This window comes from Oryzias latipes, chromosome 24 (assembly GCF_002234675.1).
Source record: "Oryzias latipes chromosome 24, ASM223467v1".
In the NCBI taxonomy this organism is placed as follows: domain Eukaryota; kingdom Metazoa; phylum Chordata; class Actinopteri; order Beloniformes; family Adrianichthyidae; genus Oryzias; species Oryzias latipes.
In genome coordinates this window covers 3,157,300-3,184,975 of record NC_019882.2, presented here as the reverse complement: position 1 = coordinate 3,184,975, position 27,676 = coordinate 3,157,300, and the positions used below count along the sequence as shown (strand labels likewise).

General features: G+C 40.3%; 1 protein-coding gene across 3 annotated transcripts in view; it reads right to left on the bottom strand.

Annotated features, from left to right (window-relative positions):
* Positions 1-1,026: 1,026 nt before the first annotated feature.
* runx2 (runt related transcription factor 2) overlaps positions 1,027-27,676 on the bottom strand; it is a 45,746-nt gene continuing 19,096 nt past the window's right edge. For 2 of the 3 annotated variants that reach the window (XM_023952691.1, XM_011491362.3), the window contains exons 4-7: positions 26,594-26,698; positions 11,207-11,371; positions 8,466-8,627; positions 1,027-4,263 (exon numbers count right to left, since the gene is read on the bottom strand). In XM_023952691.1, coding sequence (XP_023808459.1) covers positions 3,788-4,263; positions 8,466-8,627; positions 11,207-11,371; positions 26,594-26,698 — 908 coding nt within the window. In that variant the 3' untranslated portion in view covers positions 1,027-3,787. The remainder of the gene's footprint in view (positions 4,264-8,465; positions 8,628-11,206; positions 11,372-26,593; positions 26,699-27,676) is intronic. The other variant, NM_001104850.1, reaches the window with a different exon arrangement.

Below are 27,676 nucleotides of genomic sequence, written 5' to 3'. Positions count from 1 at the left end.
TACAAATAGAGGTTTAAAATCCTGGAGATTCATGCAAAAACCCTCCTTACAACTACATCTTCAGCAAAATATAATGGTATCCTTACATTGCAATAAATAAAGCATCCAAAAATATTTTTCTATATTTTATAAGAAATCTAAACCCACGTTGTCCTCTTCACTACCTGCAGTGTGAGTATCAGAATGAAACCTGTATATATGCATATATAAACTCCTCTTGAGGACACTACCGTGATACCAAAAGTGAGGGGCGGAGTTTTGGGAATTGCAGTTTTTGGTGGATTTAAACTTTTTTTCTTCTTCTCTGGTAGTCAGGATGATATAAAACATGCAATTTTGCATTATCATAAGGTAGCTATTGCGGCAGATTTAATGTTTTCTTTTTTGGAAAGAGATTTGAAATGTTCCTTTTTTTTTTTTTTACAGGTTGCCTTCCGACCTAGATTTAATGTTAGTATGTAAAAAAATGTAAAAGTATTTTTTATTCTATTCTTTCTTTATGACAGAATTTTCGCTGAGAATTTTTCTCATCTGTATATAAATTTGGGAAAAAATCTTTGGCTTGCAAAAACAGAATTTTAAAAAAATTAAGAAGACGAAGAAAATGTGTCTTTGTTTGGGTCTGTCTAACAAGAAAAACTATTTTATGCTGAAACTTTTTTGATGACAAAATATTCTTTTAGAAAACATAGTGACTAGAATTTTTTTTCTTAAAAATAATCTTGGTAAGACCGCTTTTCTTTCCACATTTTTGTTTATTTTTATAGAAAAAGTAAGAACTTATAACTTATTTTTACGGAGCCTGTATTTGCAGTGTTTATTTGCAATGAAATATTTTTCCTGAAATTCAAAATAGCAAAAACAGAAGGAAAATAGTTTTTAAATACTCCATATAAAGTATGCATCTTTTTCTTTTTTTTTGCTTTAAAAAATACATTTTCATCCATCTAGTGTTGAGTGTGATGATAGAGTGTAGAGTCCCTTCAGCGCAGCAGCGAGACCTTTTGGATAAAAGACAACTTCAGGTTTTATGAAGAAATTATTTTAACATTAAAAAAATTAAGTTACAAAATATCTGCTTTAATTCTTAACAATGTACAATCACAATGCCAATTTCACTCACTGTTGTCTGTCCCTTCAAAAGAAAACAATAAAACAAAAAATTCATGATTGTTATGAAAGCAGAAACGTTTGATTCCTGCTCATGAGAGGAAGAAGAAAAGCAAAAGAATTCAAGCTTTACATGGGAGAAAGAGAAAGCACGGTTCCTGGTTATTATACTTGTCCATCATTAAATAATACACATTTTTTTATGACAACAATAAAAAAAAATCAAAAATGGACACAATAGAACATGAAGGCAGAGGAGAATCTCAGTGCTGCGAAGTTTTGTAAACAGTTTATAAAAATCCATCTGGGTTTGTTAAAAATGTGATGTTTCCATGGCAACAGATTAACGAAAAAAAAAGTCACAACGCAGGTTAAAAAAATAATAATTGTAAAATGTGGGGAAATTCTTTGCAAAATGAAAAATGTAGACGGAGTCAAGTTTTTCCCCAAATTAAAAATAATAATGAAAACCAACTGAGATTAGATTCAGCTCTGAGTGTGAATGGTTTGTTTGGCCAAGTGTTATCCATTCTGTGAGTGTCAAGGCTGCACTGAGGACTGAAACCGCGAGCCCTGCTGGCAGACGCCCGCAAGTGCCGCTCACGAGTCAAGCCCAGATAAGTGCTTCATGAAACAAACACACACAGGTCTCCCATATCTTTTGGTTTGCCGTTTGCTGCCAGCAGCTGAATCCAATCATCTTTGTGATTTTGCACTTGAACTTCAGCACTTTTAAAGCAACTCACGTGGAATGCAAAATACCCCCCTCTTAGGAGGGCAAGAAACTGCTTCCGGGTAAAAATGATCTGGAGATAAATAAAAGCCTGAAGGAATATCAGGGAAGGAATTTTTCATCTCCTTTTTAAAGTTTGAAACTCAAATAAAAGTGATCTTAGTTTTGTTGAAGCTGTCACTGTCATCATTATTGTGCTTCTACACTGCTAACTATTTGATGCACCATGTTTTAATCTTATTAATAAACATTTGACCATGTTTTAACTTCTCTTTGCTCTGCACTTTTATCAAAATCCGAGAATTGTTTGTCTCATTAAGAGGTAGGATCTAAAAATGAAGAAAACTATTATTAAAATGAGTCCAAATCCTTTTGCTCCAAACTCTTGACAATAGAAAAGAAACTTGATTTAAGACTCAAGAAAACCCCAAATGTTTTGTATTTTTAAGTTTAATAAATATCATTGTCATTGTTTTGGAAACGAAAACTATGTTCTAAGAATAAGTGCTAGATGGGTACTGAGATTCTCATTTTGCTTACATTTTGTTCTAAAACAAGTCATTTGCATTATTACACTAGTTTTTTGTGTGTCTGTAATCAAAATTGTTCTGGTTCATAAAAATCAGAAAATACAATTTGCTTAAAACTAACAAAAAATACTTATTGTTTGACTGTAAAACATCAGTTTGAAGTAAATCTATCAGAGTATTTATCCCTTTTTAACGCTTTTGTGGAACGCCTTGTTTTTAGATTTTTATATATTATTATAGGATATCTTGTTAGGTATAAATGCCTGATTGATTTTACTACCTTTAAGTGATTTGTTTAAAAAGCCCCCCCCCAGTTTACAGGCTGCCTGTTTTCAATAAAAAATGTAAATTAAGTATCAAATCTATGGTCTTATCCAAGTATTCCAGTCCTGAGTCTGTTTTCATACATCTGTGGTCATCTTTGGGCAATTTTTCCTTCTTCTTTGATAAAAAACACACAATTAAGCATTTCAGATGAGAAAATATCGTAGAAGTTCAGATGCATTTCCCCACAAAGGAAAGTGATTTTTCGGCTTTCGTGGTGTTTCGCCTACAGGAAGAATGCGAGTCATTGCTCGGGAAATACCAAACGTCTTCATTTGGAGCCAAATGTGTGTCGACGCCCGGCGATGAAGCCGGCCTCGAAAGGCGTGGATCAGTCAAAGTGGGTTTCAGAGCAGAAGGAGCATTGTTGCAACACTCACACGCTTCATATTCCAAGTCATTTCCATGTTTGGGTGCTACAAGATGCAGAAAAAACAAAAACGTAAACCTCTCAATCTTTTTAAATTACCTATCAAAAACAAAAAAAATTAACTTAGATGAAACAAAAATATTCAGATTACACTTCTTTGACTCAAGTTTCAAATACAATACAACATAATTTATGGCTTTATAAGTTAAATCGCTTCAATCTACAACGTCTCACCCACAATATACAAGTTAAATTAAATGGTTTAAAGCAAATTCCACACAACTTAAGGTAACATAAGTGTTCCTCACTTGCTACTCAGTGCTCAACTTGCATCTTGATATTGTCAAAGTACAAAAACATGCTCTGCAAAAAGCCATAATGGAGTACAAAAGAGGCAGTCTTTTACAAAGATTGTTGTATGGTTTTATAGACCGATATAAAACTGAAAATATAGTCTTATCCGCATGACTCTGCTCAAGCAGAAGAGTTTTTTTCTTATTATTATTGCTGTGAGAATCACTCCCTTTGTGGTGCCGTGGTCAAAACACATTCCAGGAAGACAAGTTCTTGCAGGTCTGTGTTTCTTTTTATCTCTACTTTAATTTCCATGCAACAGGTAGAGATCGCTGAGGAGAGCCCCCCCAAAAAACCCTTTTTTTTTTAAACGTAAAATTGAAAAGGTTTTGTGCTTTTTCCATCCTCTCTCCACCCACTTTTCCTCTAATACGGCCTCCAGACTGCTTCATCAATTCGACCTCCAGGGTTGAGAACAGTTGGAGAATTACTGTGACTTCCGTCGCCGTCCACCCCTCCTTCTGTCTGGCTGGGCAGGTTGGGGTTCACCAGCGAGGTACCGGTGGACGCGCTAGTGCAAGGCGGGATCATCCGAGACGGCGAGCGGTCTCCGCCCGGAACCATGGAGAACTGGTAGGAGTTGGAGGAAGCGCCGTAGTAGAGATAGGGTGTGCTGCTGGTCTGGAAAGGTCCGCTTTGGCTCTGGGTGGAGCCCGGGTAAGGCGGGGGAAGGTAGGTGTGGTAGTGGGCGCTGCCCAGCGACATGGCGGAGGTGACGGGCGGGGTGTAGGTGAAGGTGGGCGGATAGTGCATGCGAGGGCTGGAGAAGCGGCTCTCCGTCAACGAGAGGCTGGGGAACTGGCGCTCGAACTGACCGGGGAACGGGCTCAAGTCAGTAGAACCTGAAAATGGACACAAAGACAAAATCCTTCATTTGTTCAACTGTTTGCAAATTTGGGGTGAGAACTGTGTGAGGGCAACCAATCAGCTTCCACTCTCTGAACCTTTTCAATAACTTCTATTTTTCTGCAGATAGAACAAAAACACATATGAAAAAGTCTGTCACATATTATTAAAGGCTAAGTCTAAACTTCTAAATGTAAATCATATAAATGGGAAAATAATAGGAAAGAACACTGTGGTTCTGATTCCAAAAAACAAATCTTTTCATTTTGTTTATGGCTGACATTTTAGAAATTAGCTGGAAGGGTCGTGCGACAGCGCTGCCACGTGTTTACAGTAACTTGTGACTGAATTGTTCACGTAGTTTTGGGAATTTCATGACAAGAGCCTGCAGGCTGGCATGAATTTGAATGCAGGCTGCATTCGTCCTATGTGCAGGACTTTGGACATGCCGCATTTAGGTGGTTTCTGCAAATAAGATATGAATAAAATACGTTTAATTTGACAAAAATGTTTAAACCGATCAATTGTTGCTTTAAGCCTTTTTATGCCGTATGTTGCTAATTCGAAAGATGCACCCGATCATCTTTTGATCTATCATGAAATCATTTACATCATTACAATTATGCCGTATTTGGCCAAAATCCAAAATCCTGTGTCGTTTTCTAGAACTAAGAACTCTTTGCTTACGCGCTTTTACCGCTAGCTTACAGCCCACCCCCCCAACCTAACAGTGCTGGTGCAGCAGCAATAGGAAGTAATCTTGGAGCTTTCTATCCGTACAGTTTGCAGCCAGACTCAGACGAGGAAAACAAAGACGTCACAAATACGAGCCTTTTCCAAAATGCATTTTTTCATGATTCACAACAGTTTGATTATAGAAATACTCAGAAATATAATTTTAGGCTTAATGTTCTCCTCCATCATCGGGAAAACGCCACAAGAACATGTTAAAAACACCAAAAACAGATTTGGAGTGTGTGTTCAGGAATATTAATCACCAATAACTGAATGAAATTCCAATCCAAACATTTTTATCAACACAGATTAGAGTCCGAGAAAGAGTCAGAGAAAAGTTTGGCCCTTACGGTCATTATCATCCTGATTTCAAGTTTAAAGTCAATCATGAAAAAATAATGATGTCTTTTTTCTTTTTATAACCATAAAAACTGCATTTGTTGTTGTTTATTCAGTGACAGTTTCAAAATTGGACAATACGTTTTATTTTTTGGTCAGGTTCTATGAAAATTAAAGCGAAATTTTCTTTATATTTGTGCTCCATCATCAGAAAAATGCAGCAATGATAGGAAACTGTTATATTTATGGAATTGAATTGTGACATGAAAGGGTTAATCGTCAAAACAAAAAAGTCCATCCCACATTTGTCCTAAAATTTGTGTGTGTTGAAGCATGTTTGTGTCTATCAATATAATTGTTTATGCATGCAAATGCACGTGCAAACAGTTTGTGCATGTGTGTATGCGAGGGGGGCGGGGTAGTGTGTGAATACAGTACGCACATAAAAAAATAAAAAAAAGCAGTTGGGATGAATCAGGAGCTGCACATGTGGAAACACTTTGAGCAGAAACAGTTTCCATAAGATCCATAATGAGGCAGGGCTGAGCTCTGATGTGGCTCCTCTCCTCGCCTCCCGTCGGCTCCAGGATTTCACAAAAAAAAAATAAAAAAAATAATAATAAAAAGGGAGCTGCTCCATTTAGCTGTTTCGTCCCTCATTTTGCTTCATCCCTTAAAGAATACCACCCCCCACCCCAAAAAAAAGGAAAAACCACTAACTGGCTGCGGTGAGCTCTTTGCTGGGAGAAGAGTTTAAGGACTATTTTTTTTTTTTTGCCCCCCTCCCACCCGTCGCCTCATGGTGGTTTAGTCCAGCCATGGCGCTCTTATCATAAATCACCAGGCGTCTTCTGTGTCACCATGTCTGCTGTGAGAGGACAGGGGGTGGCGGGGAAGACGAGGGAAGAGGAGGCGAGTTTATGCGCATGGCGGCATTGCAGAGTCTTTTGGCGAGATAGCACATGCTGCCAATTAAAAGCCTTTATGAACCCACTCTGATAAAAAGTGTGTTTAGGTGGTTTTCACATGGTCTTGTGGCACTTTTCTGATGACGGAGAACATATATAAAAATAATCAAGCTTAAAGTTGCATGTCTGAGTAATTGTATTTAAGAAAAAAATTGGTTTGAAAAAGATCGTATTTGTTACGTAGAAAATACGCTAGAAAGAAGCTCCCTGCTCCGCTCCATTCTGATGCATCCACTTGTAGACGATCAGATCCGTGTACGTCTTTGTTTGCCTCGTCCGAGCTGGCATCTGGTGGAAACTGTACAGCTGAAATGTTCCTAGTGGGCGGAAGGGTTTTAAGCTAGCAGGAGAGAATGTAAAAAACAGATGGGTGTCGGGAAGTGGGGGCGGGGTTGCTGTGCATCAACGGTCCAGCTCACAATTTAGATGCAAGTTTCTAATAAACTACTGACGCTCTGCAGAAACTACCATGTTTTTTTGGGTGCAACTTGTATGAGAATTAAAAATAAATAAATAGCAACAACCACTAGAGGGCACTCACTGCAGGTGTTAAAGTATTTGCTACTGAGACCGACGCAGAAGAAGATGCCACGCTGAGTCTTACAGAGTTGTTCCAGTGGCACAGAGGATGAAAATTTCAATGGATTTGAAGTGATATAAAGAGTTTAGTTGACTTGTTAGCTTGTTCTTTATAATGTGGTTATCTTGATAATTGTCCATATGTTGAGCTAATTTACTAGATTCCTCCTTTCGTGAAGCTTTACTGTGGTAGTGAAGCGTGCAGATGTTCCTTTATTATGATTTGCTTTGCAAGATGAAATGTTCCTGTATTTTGTTAAATAGTTTTCTTTCAAAAGTGTGATTTATATATCAATTATATAATGATTTATTGTGCATTTTTTTGGCTGATGCGACTTATACTCCGGTGGGGCCTATAGTCCAAAGAAAATACAGTATGATCTAGAAAATAACACAGGTTTTTTTATTTTAACTTAAAAATGGCATAGATAAAAAAAAAACTGGGGACACTTTCTTTATTCTATTTTTTCATGCCTGTATTTTTATTGGGTCTTGTATATTTTTTGATTAGATTTATAGTATTTACCACTCCAAGGATGCTATGATTTAGTTGTATCATTATGTAGAATGACAATAAAGCATTCTGATTTGAAAATAGACCAAAAGGAGATCGGAGTGGGTTGTTAAAGTTTCCAGCAGATCAATTAAATTCTAATAATAATAGTAATTGTCCCTTGACCGACATTGTTCAGTAAACTCTTGTCTCTTCCTTTACAATGTTGGAGCCACTGTTCATTCTGGAAGGCGGCCTGTGATGACGGGCAAGACCAATGTTTGGAGGTGGGTCTTACAAACATCCCTTCTCGATGAAATGTTATGACTCGACCTGATAAACCGGCACAAGCCGAAGCCTCTTTATCGCAGTGTTTCTGTACGATCTCCAGGAATTTGAGCGGCACTTCCCTCTGGAGGTGCGAGGTGTGCAGCGGGGCCTGTGCACGCTCTCACATGTGCAGCGCCTCGAGAGCAAAGCTCCACACTCGCAGAGATGAAAGCCGAAGGGGAAGACCAAACAAATCAAAGGCTGGCGGAGCAGCTGGCTGGATCTGAAACTCTGTCTGATTCATGGCTGCAACGCCGAATCGCTCCAAGCATGCAGACGTATATAAACATACACAAACAGAGGAGAGGAGAACAGGAAAAAAAAAAAGAGTGATGGAAAAAAAATCGCACATGGCAGAGAGTCAAACAGGTGTACGAAGGAGAAACTTGTCTTGAGCTTTTACAGGAGATTTCAGGAGGAACAAATTGCAACACAGATGCTGCACATATTGCAAGCTACAATGCCTTGAGAAAGTTGTCTATCACTGCAGGACCTTTTAAAGTTTCAAGCCTCTTATTATTTGTGGGCCTGTTATTACTCGTGCTGCTTTGGGATCAAAGGAGTTCTAGAAAAAAAGGAAACATCTAGTTTATTCGCTGAAACGTCATTTGAACTTCTTTGCAGAAACGACTCGTGACTCACAGCTTAAATTAGCTTGCTGGTAAACTTTTTTTTCCCCCTCTTGTAAACGTTTCTGCTTTTGTTTGTCCCCGTGACAACTCGTTTTTCCCCTAACGAGTTGGAGGATTTCTACCTGGCAATCGTCTGGGCACGTCACTGATGGCTGGCAGGCCCGTGCCCCTGCTGGAGGAGAGGGGGGTGGTGGAATGGACTGAGGGGGACGCCATGGGACTCAGGTAGGACGGATACGTCTGTTCGTATGACCAGGGAGGAGAGGACTGGGACTGACGAGGGTCTAGTGGGGAGAAATGGAGGGAGAGAAGAAAGAGAAAAAAAAGGACAGAGAATGAAAGACAGAATCATCACAGGTCGACTCATCCAGAGGCTCCACATGTTGGTGCTAAATCATCACTAAAACATCTGTAGGGACAAATGGAGGGTTTGACTGTAAACAGATCTACCTGTTTGCCTTATTCAGCATCGTCTGAGTTGCTGAGATACAAAGATCTTTGTTGGTCTCACCCAGTCAGTAAACAGACCAGCAACCTCTCACAGTTTGTCATTGAGTCGGAGTGAAAGCAACAAAACGAAGCACAAAAGTTAGCTAAAGCGAAGATTAAGCGTCTTTTCTGTCCAGGGGCATAGGCGACATAGGGCGCCATCTGCTGGAGGGGGGAGCCAAATCCTAATCATATATATTTGTCTTGTTTCCCCCCACACCACTAATTTAATGTAAAAATAATAAAAAATCATAAATAAACATTTTTGAATAACTTTGCTCGGCGCTGCTGGCCGCCTATGCTAGGTGGAGGAGGGGCCAGGATTCCTTTTCGCCTAGGGTTCCATGCAAGCCAGGGCCGGCCCTGTTTCCGTCCTTTAGTGCTTTTACTTTGAAATCTAATATCACCGACACAAACAACAAACAAGCAAAACCTGAAACAGGCCGCCTACGGCTAGAATGACGTCATTCTGCGAGTGGTTCTGCAGATTCACACCGAGGCAGCTTCCTCTGAATGCTTTTTCACACAGCAGTGAAACTTTAAAGTCACACTCGGGTCATCGTTTGATCTATTTTCAACGAGTCCCAAGAGGTCTTTCAATTTTGATTTTGGCCTGAATTTAAAAATCCTGTGATGTTTTCTAGGACATAGTGTCTGCAGAGGGACAGCAGGAGTTCATCAGAAATTCACCTCTGAGTTGTAGCAGCAACCCCGCCCCCCTTCCCCTCCCTGTTGCTGAGAGCTCTCTGTATTATTACAAGCTTGTGGCCCGCCTAGCGTGCTTTCTATGTCACAAATATGCTCTTTTTCAAACTGCATTTTTTCGTCTGCTCCCGATTCACAACGATTTGAATAAGGAAATGATCAGAAATGCAATTTTAAGCAGAATTCTCTTTTTATATGTCCTCCAACATTAGACAAATGCTACAAGAACATGTTGAAAACACAATTTTCTGTAGAGTGGGTCTATAAAGTAAGCCCTGATGACCTGAGCTTTGAATGCTCTTGCCTTGTTTTGATCCCAGCAGTTCTGCAGCTTCAAACAGGAGATGTGTCCAACAAATCATCTGATATGAGTAAATATACATTTTGTGCAACATTGTACTAAAAAGCATTAATTACAACAAACATAGGGCTGCAAAAACAGTTTTAGCTGCAACATAAAGACAGAAAGTCTTAACAGTGATAACACTTTTGGATTCTCTTTTTTCATTAAAACACATTGAGAAGTAATTTTGCTGACATTTTGGTTCATGTAAGCACAAACATGTTTCAAATGTTTTTAAAACATTTATTCATTGTGTTATAAAGACTCTGTAAAGCCACGCTGCTAAAGTTTGTTATTGTCTCACTTATCAGGAACTGGATTTGTAAAACATTTCCAAAGACTTCATAGATTTGAAGTGATCCACGGTTTCTGGCTTAAGTTCTTAATAAGTTAAAAAAAAGGTCTTTTTTTCAAAATAGTAACAGAGGGGCGTTAGAATTGTTCTTAAATGAGCTTTTGTTTATTAGAAAGTGCGAGAAACAACTCCTGGACGGCCTGGAGAGCTTTGTCACACGACTGAAATGAAAGTTGGACATTCCTGTGGGTTGGTTGTAGCACAAAAACTGAACATTTGGCAAAAGTTTGCGCCAAGGCCATGAAACAGGTGAACAATAGGTGAAATAGAGGCAGCCCAGTCAAACAGCAGCTGTTATCACAGCTTTTGTGAGTTACTGACCATTTAATAAGATGCTATACTTTTAATAGTCGTTCTTTATGGGGTTAATTCTTCAGGTTGTTTTTTAATGACGAGCCCTAACCACATTCTGCAGTAATTATGTGAATATCTCAAGTTATCATCATCACATTTAATGACAAACTTGATTGCAGATCACTTTGACTAAGATATCGACACATCAGTTATTATGGACAGAACTTTAAAGACGAAATGTTCATATTAGATTTAAAATAAAGAAAATCTGGAAACTTTTTATAGTTATTTTGATACTTTATGGTCAATTTAGCTATTTGTGCTTTTTTAGATAATTGCTGGAAAGCCCTTATTTGAGCAGCTGCATCATTTTGGTGTCTAACTTTTGGAGGACATGTTTAAGAAAAGTGACTTGAAGCTTGAAGCTCTTTCCTGTTTTGGGTGAAGGGGCTTTTGGGTAGCTTGGAGCTGCAAAGATCAAACCACGTGGAGGGGAAGACAGGTGAGTGTAACCCCCAGGTTTTATTTAATTTAAATATGCACGGAAAAACAACCAGACAACAACTGTAAGGTCTCCTAATACCAGTAAGTGGTTTTACTTCCCGGACAATCAGAAAACTCTTTGGAAGGATCTGCAGAGGTGTCTGTGCAGGTAAAGGCCGACTTTGATGACTCACCTGTGATCTGCGTCTGACCCTGGGGGTTGAAGGAGTTGGCGGCTGTGTTCAGGGACGGCCTTGGGGGTTGAGTGGGAACGGCGACTCTCACTCGCATCCTTTCCAGCTCAAGTCGGTCCGGAAACAAGCCTGTTTTTGGAGGGTCCTCCAGCTTTTGACGATGCCCTGCGCAAACAGGAGGAGAGGAGGGGACGTTAAACGGGTAAGACGGGACAAAACAAGATTAAATCAAACACCTAAACGTATCCGATGTACTTCATTTGTTTACCGGGCTGCAATGGTGATTTCAGCACAATCAGTGTCGACCTATGACTGATTAAAAAAGGATCTTTATTCTCCAAAATCTAGTAACTCTTAACTAATCTAGTTCTGCTTTGTCCATGATGGCCATGAACGCACCACAGCAGCAGCTCCATAAAGTTACAGCAAGCAAATCCCAGCACCTCTTATTTTTTCTACACGGCGCTGGAAGCTCCCGGTGTTATGCCTAGTTCTGTCTTTCTGCCAACAACGACATGCTTTCAGTGGCAGCGCGCTGAGCGAAAGCGTCCACCCCTGAGCGAACGGTTTCAGGGAAAAACAACAGCGTAAAGCCCATCTACGTCACAGGAAACACCAGCAGCTAGCAAGCCTTGGAGCCTGAAAGGATATAAATAGAACTTTTTCTGGAGTTGAGTTGAGTTTGATTTTATTAAAGTGTCACGCACTATGTGCCCAGCCCCCATGGGCTTATATGACACTGGAAGACAAAATGCAGAAAAATGTCCATCACAAAAATACAATGACCCACCCAATCAGAGTCTAACAGAGTACAGAGTGTCCATTCTTCTTGTCCATGCCTTTGCAACAAAAATTTCCAAACAAAAAATTTCAATTTCAAAAAGCCAACGTAAAATTTTAGCTTCTGGAATTGAGCTGTTGTTTTACTAAGTTCTGGTTTGGTTTTCGGATAATCCCAAAGAGAAATTATGATTACAACACATAAAAACACACATTTTCTCAAACAGATTTCTGTAACAGAGATAGTGATGCATTGTAAGATTTTCTCTGGGTTCTTAAAAAAATTAAAGTTGCACTACATCAATTTAAATGACAAAAAGAAGAAGTGGTTCGTGCTTTATCGACTTCCAGTGAAAGGAGGGAACGGGATGCTACATCCTCTGAATTGATAAAAAATTCAGGCAAATGTTTGTTCCATCACTTTGCATGACAGGAAAATGGAGCAGAGCGATAGATGTAGACAGACTAAAAAGGTTGCATCCATTCTAACCTGAGGAAGGAGCCTGAACTAAACACAGCCTCTCACGACATGGACCCATTATCCCCACAGGAATCAGAACCAGAGCCAAATCCTGGATGTTCTGCCCCTTTTCCTTCAGCAGCTCTTAGCTGGGGATCGCAGGGCTTTTATTTGCCGGATTCTTGACCAATTTACACACTTGTAATCCAACACTACAACAAAACAAACAAGTGTTTGAGTCCAGCACTGCCCTAATGGCTGACTGGCTCCAAATGAAAGAGTTAGGGCGGGGCAGAGTGACAGACCTGTGGACACACACTTCTTTTTAACGCCGACACAGAACTGTGTCAGTGCTTCTGTCTGGTCTTGCACTAGCTCCCCTCAAAAGGCGGTAGAGTAAATATCACGCAGAGCGGAGCTGAAACGCCTGCTGCGTTTGGCAGAGCTCCAGCTGGCTCCGGCAGAAGCAACTTTACAATCCTGGCCAACCTGCCTGAAACCGAGGCTGGGAACAAAAGCCTGGCACTACACCTAGGACAGGGTAAAGGCGGAGGGAGACAAGAGCCTCTTTCAAAAGAAGTCATCACCAAAAGCATCTCTGTGAAGATCAAAGACCGTTTTAGTGAAAAGTGCTGAGCTTTGTTGTATGTCAAACACAGCTTTCTGTCTTCCTGTAGACTCTTTACTGTCATTGTAATCGTCAAATAAATGTAAAAAAAAAAATGACAAAGGTGGAATTCTTTTAAAACCGCTCTGCCATGCTCCACTTGTGCAACAAAACAATATTCCAGCCTCAGAAATGCTATTTAAAACCAGCTCATTCTTCAATAGAAATGAATGTACTCTGGAACAAAGCTGCTGCAGTGCAATTAGATTTCGGAGAAGGAGTCACTGATAGACGGGGCATGATTTTATTACAGTGACGTTACCGGACTCACATCACCCCGCTCAAAATAAACAGACAATCTCCGCTTCTTGTTGCTGTGGTGTGGAGTAACTGCGGCAACTTGAAAAAAAAGAGGGCATTAAGAACATAATTCATGTCCACATTTCATTAATAACAGTTCCCAGAGGTTCCTGAGGATAATTTGTGCCTCTCTTTGGCATTTTTCATGGCTCTTTGTGAGCGGTGCCCAGTCAATCATAGCCTTTCCATTTTAACCAGACTGGATTTGGGTTCTAAAAAAAGCTGTGCGACACAGTGCCGGCTTTGTGCAGAACCAGTCTCCTAGTGATGGGAATAAATAGCAATAGGACTCCAAGAAAGATGAGGGGGACAGACACAAGGGGGGAGGAGACACATGGAGAGGAAGAGACCCCAGTGACCAGTAAATTAAGAGCTCTGTGTCGAAGCAGTCAGGCGATGCAGACTCAAAATCTGACTGGTGAAGCAGTTAGACTGGATTTAATCATGAAGTATAAGTAGACATGTAGCGCGTAAGGTGATTTTAAAATGGTAACTATGTTTTTTTTTATAAGAATGATTTCGTTTTTCAAAGCGGTAAACAAAACTATCAAACTCTAAAGAAAATGGTGTTTTTAACATGTTTTTGTGGTATTTTTCATGATGGTGGACACATGCATACAGAAAATTGAGCTAAAAAAATTTGAGTTATTCAAATTGTTGTAACAAAAAAAAAATTGCAGTTGGAAAAGGAGCGTATCTGTGACGTAGAATATGCGTTGGACAGGCTAGCAGGAGACGGAGTAAACGGAGGGAGCTCTCAGCTATGGGTGATGGGAAGGGGGGACGGGGTAGCCAACGCTCTCGCCCACAACGCAGAGGGCAATTTTCTCTGGATGTCCTTGAAAATGACATTTAAAAAACAAAGATTTTTGGCTAAAAACAACGTAATCACTATTGACAGACCACTAGACCACTTTTTAAAATAGATAAAAAGATAATCTGAGTAGAACTTAACGGACAACTTTTCGGTAACTTGCTATGTTAGTAGTTACTGGTTGAAATTAAAATATTTTATTTTGTTACCAAACAAAGCCTCAAAAAAAGAACCCAAGTCAATCACCATAAATAATGGTGATACTGTTTTTTTAGCTCAGTATTTAAAGACAAGAGATTTTCTTTGTGCTTCCTGTGACGTCACCGCCGCAGAATTTAAAGATAATCTACAAAAAAAGGTAATTTTGTTGCCATTTTCTGCAAAGGTCAAGGTTAAAGGCAATGGATTGGCTTTAACAAGGGAGTGAACATCTGCTCTGCGCATAGCTAGGGGGGACAGCAATAGCTTGTGAGCCTGTGATTCCTGGTTACAGTAAAGTCTAGGGATGTGGGAGGGGCCAACAGCAGCACCTGCTGTAAATTTGAAAGAGTTGTGACCAAACACAGTCTAAGTCATTTTCTAAAAGTGTAATTATCGTTGAAAGAGTAGCCAGATGGGTCTAATGATTTAGTTAAAAGCTATTAACACTACACTACAAAAAATAACAAAGACCAGAATTGGATTGATGACATGTCAGCCTTTGTTAGAAATGGAGTGTCAAAACAAGCTCACATGTTTGAACACATCAGGGGGGTATTACAGAAAGCATGTTTAAACTACCCTGACTTTAACCCTGAACTCTGGCTGAAATCCGCCTGAACTTGCTTACACGGGTTGTGTCGGTTCCAAAAGACCGGATATGAGTTAGAGTCATTACGCTCCACTTGGTAACCCTGGGTTAATGCACGTGCACAGCAGGTACATAAAGACATTCTCAATGGATCACCGATTTCTGGAGTAAATGTATTCAACCTAATTTCTTACGTCTATAAAACTTAATTAGTGTTTATACGATTCAAATTTACATATTGATTTAACTAAATGTCATATTACTCCAATTCAATTACCCGGTAATATTTTTTCCATCTTAATTTATTATAATTCTTGAACTCTCATATGTCTAAGTTTGAGCTGGTAGAAATACTCATTTTTATAACAATAAAAAGAAAGAAACAATATACACAAAATGCATTCATACATACATTCATTTACCAATTTTCTGACATTGTCATTACACTTGTTAACAGTAGGTGTGCTGTATAAATTCATCATCCTCTTCCTCCCTCTCACTCATGGTGCAGACTTAAGCATAGTAGGACAAAATAACTGGGCAAAACACTGTAAAACAGTAAAACAACTAAACTCATTTGGTCAAAAACCCACACTTAAACCCAAATCCGTCCAGACAGGCAAAGGGAATGGTATCCCACAACTCCTTGCGGTGCCGATCTAACAGCAGCACCAAAGTTACACCTACTTAATTGAATTAATCTGAATCAAAGTATAATAACTGTCTGGTAACTACGTGCTATTTTTAAGCTAACTTAACTAATAAAATAATTCATCTTAACTGAATTAAATAATTAAGTTAGATCAAAGTAAAAAGGTTTATCTTTCCAACATCCATATGTGATCTTATCACCCTCTCACGGTGGAAAAAGTATAATCTGAGCTTCTTCATCCACTAAATCATCTTCAAATGGACACGCCATGCTGCTTCACCTCTCTGAAAAAAAAACTAACCTTCAACTAAACCTGCTCCAGACCAGGGTATGTTTCAGGGTATGTCAAGTTGCTATGGCAACTTGACATACCCTGAAACATACCTCCATTTTTGGAACTGAAAGCTGAGGTTATCCGCTTCCTTAGCCTCAAACTTACTGTGGGAGCTAGCATAACCTGCTTTCTGTAATACCCCCCAGGTGTATCAGGTGATGTGTGTTTACCTTTGCAATCCACTTCCTAAAGCCAGCCTTTACACACAAACTAAAACTGCTTAAATTTGCCTCCCGTTTCCTTTTTTCAAGACACACTTTCAGTCATTTTTACCCAAAATGTAAGCAGTAAGCAGCAGCAGCACTTCTAGAAGAATAACAGTATTTTACAGCAAGTCTTATTAAAACTACAATAGATTTCTGACTACCATTAGTCAATTCTGAAGTGCTAAAGTATACAGCTTTTGTATTGATGTCCATTGTAGTGCTGCTAAACAAGTTCCCTATAGGCTGATGGGTGGGACAGTCCATCCAGGACAAGAACTTGTGGTGTTTTTCAAATACCACTAATAAAAGTGAAATAAAAAACACCAAAAATAGACGTAAACAACCATCAAGAATTACCCAACAGAAAAGCCCCTTTTTTCTGCAAAGGAATAAAACCCACACCTCAAAATAAAAGTCTACATTTTCCTGATGCATTTTGGAAACGAATCCTGCAGATTAACATGTTTGCAATCTAATGAGGGATCTGCAAACAGCAAATTTACGGGAAAAAAGTTAATTGGAAGACAGATCTTGGGCATGGGGATCAGGATTGTGCATGATTTGGGTTCATTTACAAAAATTCCTATGGAAGAGGAATGTTTTAAGGAAAAATACCCCATAATGGTTGCAAACTGGCTAAAACGGACTAAAAAAGAGTTTAAAAGTGTACAAGAAACCAAGCTTTTAATAAGTTTTAACTGGGTTTCACAACCATTTGCTTTAGAGCCCATTTAGGCTCAGTTTTCCAGTATTCAGGCAAAAAAAAGTACATATGTATGTCAATTTTTAATAAGATTATAATAAAGTAAATTGATATTTGTCTCTTTATTCAGTCTCTGCGTGGAGCAGAAGACACTACCAGGTGATGCACCTGAGGGGAACTTGGCGATTAGATGCCAATTAGGAACACTTGAAGATGTACACCAATGCATTGGAATCAAACCAGTGAACTTTTGGCCACAAGTTGCTTCTCCATCCTCTAGGCACTTCTTTTTTTGTCTCTTGCTGGAATGTACATGTCAACCACTGCGTCCAGGTCCACTCTCCAAACAGCCAGACCTCAGGTCCATTAGTTTAGCGGGCGTTGACAGTAAATACAGTTCTTCGTGAGTTAATTACACCTTTTAAAAGACATCAGTTGCCAAACACAAGACGTCTCCGCTGTTTTATCGGAACCCTAGCGGGCGAGGGAATGAAACGGGGGTATTTAAAGGAGCGGGAAAAGGCGGATGATTTCGCTGCCTAAGGGAAAGTCCCTCTGATTCCCATCATCCCTGTGAAAACAGTGGAGATTTTTGATAGCGCCTGCCACTTCCCTGCCCAGGCGGCCGGAAACACGGACAGATTCAGACCAGATGTGAGCAACTTAAACACACACACAGACCTCTTAAGAGCATCACTATACACACTTTCACATTTACATACGAACTAAAGCACAGTAATTAAAAAGGAGTCTGCAACAACCCTGCTGCAGATTGTTATCTTAAATCAGAAAGTTGAGCTCTGATCCTATTATAGTATTACTTGAGCCTGCCTAGACAAATAAGTCTGGATTTAGCTGATAGCAGCAAATCTGATAGCAGTCAGGAAAAATAGTTGGACAACAAAATATAAGTTGTCATTGATTAATGACAGCTCCAGACTGAATCTGAGATTTAGCACAAAGATCTCTTACAAATGATTAGCAGTTCCTTTTATACGTCCTGGCATACGGTATCCCTCAAACACCCTATGGCTTTTGTAGCTAACAAAATGGCTTAAGTTAGATTTTCCCATGACAGGGCTGCTTTATCACTGCACACTTCCAGATCTTTCGGGCTCCAGAGGTTAAAAAAAAAGAAGAGAAAAAGCTATAATTTCTGGACAAATATTGAAACCCAGGATTATTCTTTTTCTTTCCAAAAGTAATACACAAAGATTTATGTGTCTCCTATCCATGCAGAAGCAATAGAATAAGATTTAGCCAGCAGGAAGACAGCAGAGTCCTGCAAAAACATGAAATACTAATCTACAGCTAGGGTCGTGCTAAAAAAAATATACATATATATATATATTAAGAGATCATTTGTAGCATTAAAGCTATGCCAGGCTATTCTGAAAGCTTTCCCAGTGGTTTCTCAGTGTCTATTTTTGAATATATGTTGGACATAAGGCTCGCCGAACAATAAGGCGCATTAAGCGAGACAAAAGAGTCAGAAAGAATTCAGACCTTATTAATTGCATTCACAGTAACTCTAGAATTTGTTTGCAACACGCTACTCATTAGCCGCCCTAGCGTATTTACGATAACTAAGGTTGAATCTGAATTCCTACACCACTCCCCACAGAGTGCACTAAATAGTGCGTTTGCCATTTTGTAGTGCTGTCCAAATCCACAATTGCCTGACAGAGTGCCCTAGAAATTTCCCAGAAGTCTCTGCAAAATAACCAGAGTGCATCGATGCTCACTAGAGTGGCAAACATGAACCACAATGCATTGCGTCTAAACAATTTTTGCAAAAAAAACAAAACAAAAAAAAGTAAACCCAAAAAGTATTCAAAGAAATTGGATTAAATAAACCAGCGATTATATCATGAGAACACAATGTATTCATAAATAGTCGTTGTAAAAAGCTCGTTTAGATTTGGTTTTTACTTTATGAAATCGGTGACATCATATTTGCCGTAAAAAAAAAAAAATGTAAAAAAGAAGTGAGCATGATGTTCAAATTGCTTTTAAAATCCAGCGCACTAGATAGGACTGCGCAATTTAATTTTTTAGTAGTTAGTGAGAGAATTCGGACGTAACCTGCAACAACCAACCTAACAGATATAGATTATAGACGTTAAATAAAATATGACAGAGCACCGTGTGCCTCTCAAACTCGCTTCCACATCAGTAAGCACAACTAGAGTTTTTTCATATACGAGAAGCAAGAAAATGTAGTTTTTGAACAAAAAGACAACTTTTTTTTAGAAATATATGCCATTTTCGTTTAAGACTTAGTTTCTGCAGAGCGGCAAGAGTTCATTAGAAATGTAATTCACCTCTAAGTTGTGGGTGGGAGCGACCCCGCCCCCTTCCCCTCCCCCCCCCAAAGGGCATCATATTTTCGATGTCACAAATAAGCTAATTTTCATGTTTTCCTGATACACATCAATTTTGATAAAGACAAACTTTCTTCATATATATCCTCTGTCATCTGAAAAATGCCACAAGAACATGTAAAAAACACAGTTTTCATCAGAAGTTGTCTAATTATTGAAATTTGAGTTTTTGTGTGCAAAAACTTTTTTTCCTCCATATTTTCTTCAAATGGTCCAGATGCTGAAAGCATCAGGAAAACAAGTCAAATCTTGTTTGGAGGCCCCATTGTCTCTCTCTGTATTTTAAATGTCTATACCATCATCTACCTCTGAACCAAAATTTGAAGAATTTGCCAAATAAAGTCAGACAAATCCCTTGTTTTAAAGCTGGACCATGCAAACGTGTTGATTTCTGTCATGAAATAAACTAAATATAGTCATCCTTCCAGTGTGCTGATCTGTTCTCCATTATTCAACCACTGCCACATACTCAATGATAGGAACCTCTGTGACTCAATGACTCGGAAACTGCTAGAAAATCCATGATTAATGGAAAAAAGGATAAATGAGATTTTATGTCTTGGTCTTTAAATGAGCTGAAGGTAATTCTGGCTGATTCATCTCCGTCTTTGCTCATGGAGCTGAATCTCAGTCATTTCATTGAACCAGAAGTTTTCAGTCCATATTTCACCTCTTTCATTGGGAGCCATGTTGTTTTTGTACAGTGAATTATTTTAAGGTGCCGTAAGATGACGGCCAAACGCCTGTCTGCCATGGGGGTCTGAAAGAAAAGAAGGGGAGAGACTAAAAAAAGAATTGGAGAGGAAAAAGAGAGAAAAGATGGAAAAAAAAACTCGAGGAGGTGTGAGAGACGAGGCAGCTAGCATTAAAAAAAAAATACAAGAAGTCGAGAGAAAAGGAGCCAATCTGTGGTGGAGCCCTGCCAACCGTCTGTGTGGTCCATGCGTTCCCGCCTGGAGGAAGCTCGCCAGGCATGGAAAAAGCACACACACGCACACTTCCATACACACTAGGCCTACACAACAACTCCCAAGGGCCGTGCATTTATTGAATGCAAACACACTTTATACACATTTGTACAATACTGTACAAAGTTTAAAGAGCAAACACACAGTTTGGCTTGTGTGTGGTTTTCAGGCAGGCTTCCTCTGCACCTTTCTGCTCACATTAAAGTGTTTTGATCCAGAACAGGGCAGAGCCAATCTGAAAGATGTTTTTGTTGCTGCTCGGGGCCAACCAAATCCAGACTTTGTCTTTTCATCATTATCTCCTTTTATGATTCACTTTCAGCCTCCATAGTCCTCTGTGTTCCTCTTTGTCTCGCCGTCCCTGTGAATAACTCTGTTATGCATTGTGGAGGCTTTGGCACCTCTTCAAGGAACTTCATGAGACATTCAAGTGACTGGCTGCCTTGGGAAAAGCCTTAAGTATTTTTTCTCTCTTGTCTCCCCTCCTTCCCCCTTTCGTTTGATTTCTTTTCCGCCTGATGTTTTGGTGAGTTTCATTTGTCCAGCTCTTATTACCAAAGGCTGATTCGTGTAGTGCTGTTTTTTTTTCTCTCCAAATCCTCTGTAATTACACTAATACTGAGTAAATGTTTGTTCTATTTTGGGACCAGTTGCTTGAGGTAGTTCCTTAAGAAGAACGATCATATGCACACATAAAGGAACTTCGTGGAAATGAAATTTCATCTCCTCACAGCATCTAAACACTTTCATGTTCTGGCAAATGGGAATAGGAGCTTTTCACTACCATTAAGACATGATTTATGGTTAATAAAACTATAAAGTACATCAGTGGACACCAACACCTGGCCTGCGGACCGGTACGGAAAAGATAATAAAAAAATAAAATAAACAATTTTGTCCCATTTTATTCACAATCTGATTCTGCAGGAGGTTTTATTTTGAAAAACCGCTGGATTCTCCAGCACATCTAACTGATTCTTGATGTATGTCAAGCTGCTCTGTCAAGTGTCAAAAATAAATCCACTACTGAAACGTCCAAGCTGGTTACGTTAACAAAAAACAAACATATTAAAGTTTCTTTTGACTTCAAAATAAAAGAAAGCTGCACCAGGAGTTTTCACTCTTAATATATGGATTTAACGTGACAGTTGCTCCCACATAATGCAGAATATAATTAATATAATAACAATATAAAACAATAATGCAGAATATTCTGCAACTGGCTGTCTAATGATGCGTTCAAACCAAATGCTACTCGTGCGTCAAATTTGCTGCTTGTCCAAAAATGTGTTCATAAACCTGACGCTCCAGACGTAAGTGGGAGGAGCTACCGCCTAAGGTTAGCCTCATCGCTACATGGGAGCATTGACTTTATAACTCTTCTATAATGCATGGAAGATACGTTGGCCACTTTCAGCGGTACTTCCATCTCTCTGTGACCCAGTTTGACGACTTGCAGTCCCGCCAAAGTTCATATTTTGTAACTATCCATATGCTGCGCTCAAATCCCGCTGCAGAACCTCTGACTGCATCTGTACACTGACTTTACACTGAAGCTGGAAGCCCCTAACAAATCCCGTTCAATGTGAATGCAAATTAATGTTACGAAGACGCTGCTAATAAAGTTGCTGAAACAATGGATTCACTTTTTTTTTTTAAATCCGGATTTCATTTCACAAAATGTAGTGAAGAAATAAAGTTTAGAGCAGCTGCAGATATTTTAGAGAGGATGAACGTAAACCTTGGCCTTTAAAAGCTAAAGGAAACTCCCTTCCGCCTGGTCCGTCAAAATATTGTAAAGCGGTTTGTGGTCTGAAAGAGGTCGGAGACCTTTACTGTACATGATGACAACAAAACAACAACTCCTGTACGGTTGTGATTCAGCATCATAATTCGTTTAAGAGACTCTATTTTCCCTCAGCAAGCAAACTGAGTAAAAACAATAATGGGCTCCATGTTTTGGCTTCTCCACTTTGTTGTTTGACAAACCACCAACCAGCCGTAGATCCCTGTTGAAATTATCGAGCAAATTTAGAGCCAACTTTTGCGATGCCACCGAAAAAGAAAAATAAACTTAGCTGCTCAGATGGGGCTGGTATAATCTAACTTAGGTTATAATAAACAAAGAAGAAGGCATGGTGGTAGCTAAACGGAAACAAAACCTCAGTGAAGAATCCACAAACAAAAGCAGCCGCTGAGCCTGAAGGCAGAGAGATGGAAAGATGGCCTTTAGGTTTCCTTTGAGCTCACTTGTTATTGTTTCATACCAACTTTTACTAAATGACATTCAAAAATGACGACAATGTTTCCTTTTAAGTAAAATAAACCCCCAAAATGACAAAATTTGTCTTTTCTTTAACTGGTACAGGTGTGCAGATGCCGCTGGAGATGATTTTAAACTTTCCTGAATGACAAAACCATAACAGTAAAGTTCATCAAAATAATATTTTCAAGTTTGTCACTCAAATAAATGACAATCATTCAGCTGAAAATCAATCTACATTATTTCCACTTTGATTAAAATACAATATTTCTTTCCCTGAACGCTGTAAAAACAGTTATGAATTGTTTTACAGTCTGGTTTGTTAGATTTTTACAAAGTATTTATAGAAAAAAATGGGTCAAATTATTTGGTCTCTTGCTGCACTTTTGAGCGACTTTTTCCAAAGCAGCCTTCCATCACTGTTAGTTTGAGGGGTGGTTTCCATTTCCCCTTCATCGTTTTAAAGACCCACTCCGATGGAAATTGTGTTTTGGGTGTTTTTAACATGTTCTTGTGGCGTTTTTCTGATGATGGAGAACATAAGTGGCTAACAGAACTGAGTTTTTCTTTTTTTCAAATTGTCAATCAGGAGCAGACGGGGAGAAAAAAGTTTATTTGCGACTTAGAGAACTTGGTGGGTAGGCCACAAGCTCCGAGCTATCAGCAACGCGCCAGGGGGTGTGGTTGCTCCGCCAATAGAAAAATACACTTTTCTTTTAATTTTTTAGCAAAAAACAGCAAAAACATAATTAAAAGACCCCTGGGAAGACTTTGAAAATTGATTAAAAGATGATCGGAGTGGGACTTTCAGACCATCTGACCCTATACAGACAAAACTGGCAACAGTGAGGATCACTGCCGAACAATCTGAGCAACATTTATTCAGAAAAACATTGCAGAAAAGTCTTATAATGCTGAATAAACACAGATGTAAACCAAAGGGCTGAGTGTGAGGGTCTGACAAATGTTCATCACAACAGCTGGGTTTTGGCACGGGGATCTCCTGAACCACTAATACCGTCTGCAGCAGGCTTGTAAGTAACCAGGCCTTTTTTCAACAGACTTGTTAACACCTCAACCAAAACCGAACCGAAGCACAGGCCCAACAACCTGACGGTGGATTCAGAAAAACCGCCGCAGAGGAGAAGAAGTGCGTGATGCCAAGGGGAATTTTCTCACCTTCTGTCTCCGTTAGTCATCAATGAACTCTAACGAGAACAGTGGCTTTGGACAGAAAGCCTTGTATATTGTGTTATATTACGCTTCAGTTATAATCACTCAGGAAGTTTGTCTCAGCTGGCGAGAGCCACCATCAGAAGCAGCTGAAAGGAGACAGAACCACCTATAAAAGCATATTGGTTTAAACAACCACTCCCTGTCTATTAGCTCAAAATGACATTTAATGAGGCCTATTTGCTCTGCTCCAAACCAGAACTGCGACTGCACCAGACTAATGGCATGAATTACACACACTCTCTGCCTGCAAAGCATTTCATGCATGTGAGCGGACACAGGAGCATGCTGCATGCACTTTAGAGATCATATCTCCCCGAACAAACAGATGCCTGCAACCCTGTATGCATGCGGCGCACACATCCGCACACTCGTTCAGCTGTTGATGCAGCGGCAAACCACAGAGTAACCAAGAGCTGTCAAGCCATTAAGTACAATGCAAGCCACAGAAACCGAGTTAGCCTCCCGCTAATAGCACGTGGTGGCCGGAGGGACCTGAAAAAGCCGCACACACTGTAAACCTCACACCACAGCTCTTTAAACTACACCTCACTAATATTTGTCACCCTTACCACGCAATTAATAACTAACGCGAACAGTCGTAGGAGATTCTCTGGTTGTTTCTCCGGTGGTCCCTCTTTATTCCTATGCAGATACCGGATAAGGGACGCCGAGGGAGGACTCATATGGACGCCATGAGGCTCATCAAACAACAATGTCCTTCCTGAAACAGACACCCACCGCTCAGCAAAAACCCTTAGAAGTGCAATAGCCCCTACACTGAAGCCTAGTGTTAATTTGGAGAACCAGTTCAGTGTTTCAGCACCGAGGTGCCACAGAAGGGCCCTGTGTGTGTCCACTCCAAGGCCCCTGTCGGCCCCTCCCCACAGGAGCTCCTCCTAATTACCTACTTGTTTGACAAAAAATAAAAGCCCAGCGGTTCCACGACGGGTTCACAGATACGATCTGCTGTCGAGACAGCCAGGGCTCTCAGGTTCACGTATGGAGACCTGGGGGAGGTCGGGGGTGGCAGAAAAGGGCACATGTGTGTTTTGCCACCCTTCGACTCCGTCATAATGACCTCTGAAAGGGAAACGTGTTCTGGCAGCTGTTTCAGAGAAAATTATGCCAGCGCTTAAGAGCAAAGGAAAGAAGGTCAGAGGTTATGCTGATGACATCGCTCTTATTGCTGAAACTACTGTCCCCAAACCAAAGTTAGAGACCTTCAACAGCCCCCTCATTTGCTTCTTTCTCTTTGGGACATGAACTCAGAGCTGCAACTTCGCAGAGACTTCATTTTTGTAAACAAAGTCACTTCCGACTCCCATCTGCTCGCCACCAAATACCAGGACTTGTTTGAAAAATCATCTGAGGGGGGGGACAGCAGATGCACAGGAAATGCTTTTGATCAAATAAGATGGCTCAAGAGTGGAGCACGGGGGGGGGGGGGGGGGGGTGACTGTGAGTACATGTGTGCTGGAGGACATGCATATGTCTTTTGTTTTGGTGCGCATGTCTAAGAGCGTGGAGTGGATGTGTGAGGCGTTTTTTGGCACCGCATGCAGGTTTCCTGCGAGCGCAGAGTGATGGCTGCAGTAATCCCACTGTCTGCTGGCTCCTCGGAGTCTCCCTGCGCCCTGGTGCCATATGTGACAGGGCAGGCGTGCAGGCGGATTGTTTTGCGATGTGATATTGTTCACTCAGACTTGAGAATATCTTCTTTTTTTATGAATAGGGAGGAGGGTTGTAGAAACAGCTGCATGCCAGACCAGTTGGCACTGATGCCTATAATAAAGTTTTTTTTTCTCCTCCTCTGTTGCTTTTATATGCCCTGTTAAAATAAGCTGATGCTAGCATTGTACTACCCAGTTTAACCTCTTAGGGGAATACTTTGCTTTAGTCCTCCTCTTTTTCCTACAAGCTGCCCTCCGAAAACTTTATCTTTAATTAACATTCTGTTGATGACCAGTTTACCCAGTTTTCCTGCCTTTTCCAGTAAAACCTTTCTTGTTAATTTCCTTGATTTAATAGGGCTTTCATCATTGGCTACAACGGCTGCGGGCCACACCCACCATGTATTTAAAGGGCCAGTACACACATTTTCAACAACTCTGTAAAGAATTAAACTTCTTTCAGTTGTTTGAGCTCAAAATAGACAACAATAAACAACTAAATTAGCTATTTCTCTCTCTAATTTTTGTGCCTTAAAGACCCACATGATAAAAAATTGCTTTTTTAACCTGATTGTGTGGCATTTTTTAGCACAAAATTACACTTTCGAGTATTTTTCTTTACGCAAATCATTATGAATTAGGAGGGGATGCAATAAAATTCTGTTTGATAGCAAGCGTATTTGTGACGTAGAAAATAAACTCTCTGCCCCGCCCTGTTCTGATGCATCCTTGTAGAAAGATAGATCCATGTACAGCGTGGTCTTCCTCGTCCAAGCTGGCATCTGGTTCAAAACTGTACGACTGGACAGCTCCAATATTGCTCGCCGTTTTTGTTGCACTGGCAATGTTAGGTTGGGGGTCTGAGGGGGCTGTAAGCTAGCGGGAGAGCATGTCAACTGATGGATGATGGGAAGGGGGCAAGGCTTACTCCACGCCTACTGTCCCGCCCACAACTTAGAGGTGCATTTTTAATGAACTCCTACAAAAGTATGTCCTAGAATAATTAGGGCTAAAGAAAAAAGTGTATTTGTATTTAAAAGACCACTGGGAACGCTTTGAAAACAGACGACAAGAGGATTGGGAGTGGATCATCATTAAGGTAGGTGTGTGTGAAAACATATTACCCAAAGCAAACTGCATGCATGTAAATTAGTACTCACTCCTGGGCTCACGCGGCCCGTCCACTGTGACCTTTATAGCTCTGTGGTAAGTCGCCACTTGTGGTGGGTTGGTGAATACTGTGATTGTCAGCGTGAAGCTCTTGCCTGTGGTGACATTAAAAAAGAAGCAGAAGAAAGAAAGAAAAAAAAAACATTAAATGACATGTCATCAGCGGGGACAACGACTGGTATTCATCATTTAAACCATCCCCAAGTCACAAGTGTGTCTGTGATCACATAAAAGCCAATAAGAAAGGAAGAAAATACAACTTCAGGAGGGGAAAACAAATGGATGTTTTTCAGAAGTCAACAGAAGACCGGCGGGACATGATTGTCCAATGCTGTGCGTGGGCGAGAGGCATTTTAATAGTTACTTCCTTTCTTGATAATCCCCAGCAGTGGCTGCCTTGGGCTTGAAGCGCTTGTCTGTGCAAGTGTGTCGATTCCGTTGTGCATGCGTGAGGAATGCTGTGAATCAGATGGCAGCAGCGAAGTCAGCAGCCACACGAACGTCTGAAGTATGCAGACGCGTCCCGTAGCCGGGGCAACAGGCCGGAAAGCGCGTTCGGAGAGGGGAGGGTTTGCTGCAGCGACTCCAGTGAGCAGCTGTCCATTCAGTTTTTTCATGTAACACCCCCCCCCCCTCCCCTTCCTTTTCCGCCGCTTTACCGTAAACAGGGCTTTCACAACAGATGAGTCAGGAGATAGCTGCAACAGGTGTCCCACATAAGGGTGAAGCAGAGCTGAGATTTGCACCAAAAATCCACGCAGACTTTTAGTTTGGAATCAAATTGGCTCTTTTTTTTTTATTTTTTACTAAAAACACCTGGACAATTAAGTTAAATGATGTTATCAGCAGCTTCCAATTTCTCTAAAAATAACCTGGCCACCTCACTACCAGATCCTTTCTACTATTAGCCCTCTAACATGCTATCCTTTGCTCTGCTTGCACTTATCTGTCAATGCCAGGTGTTCATTTCAGACACCTCGAAGCCCGATCCACCCCGGATCTCGTGTCACTTCCTGTCACCAGATTCCGCGGCAAAATTGGGATGCACGCGAGGTTTCCGAGGCAACTGATCG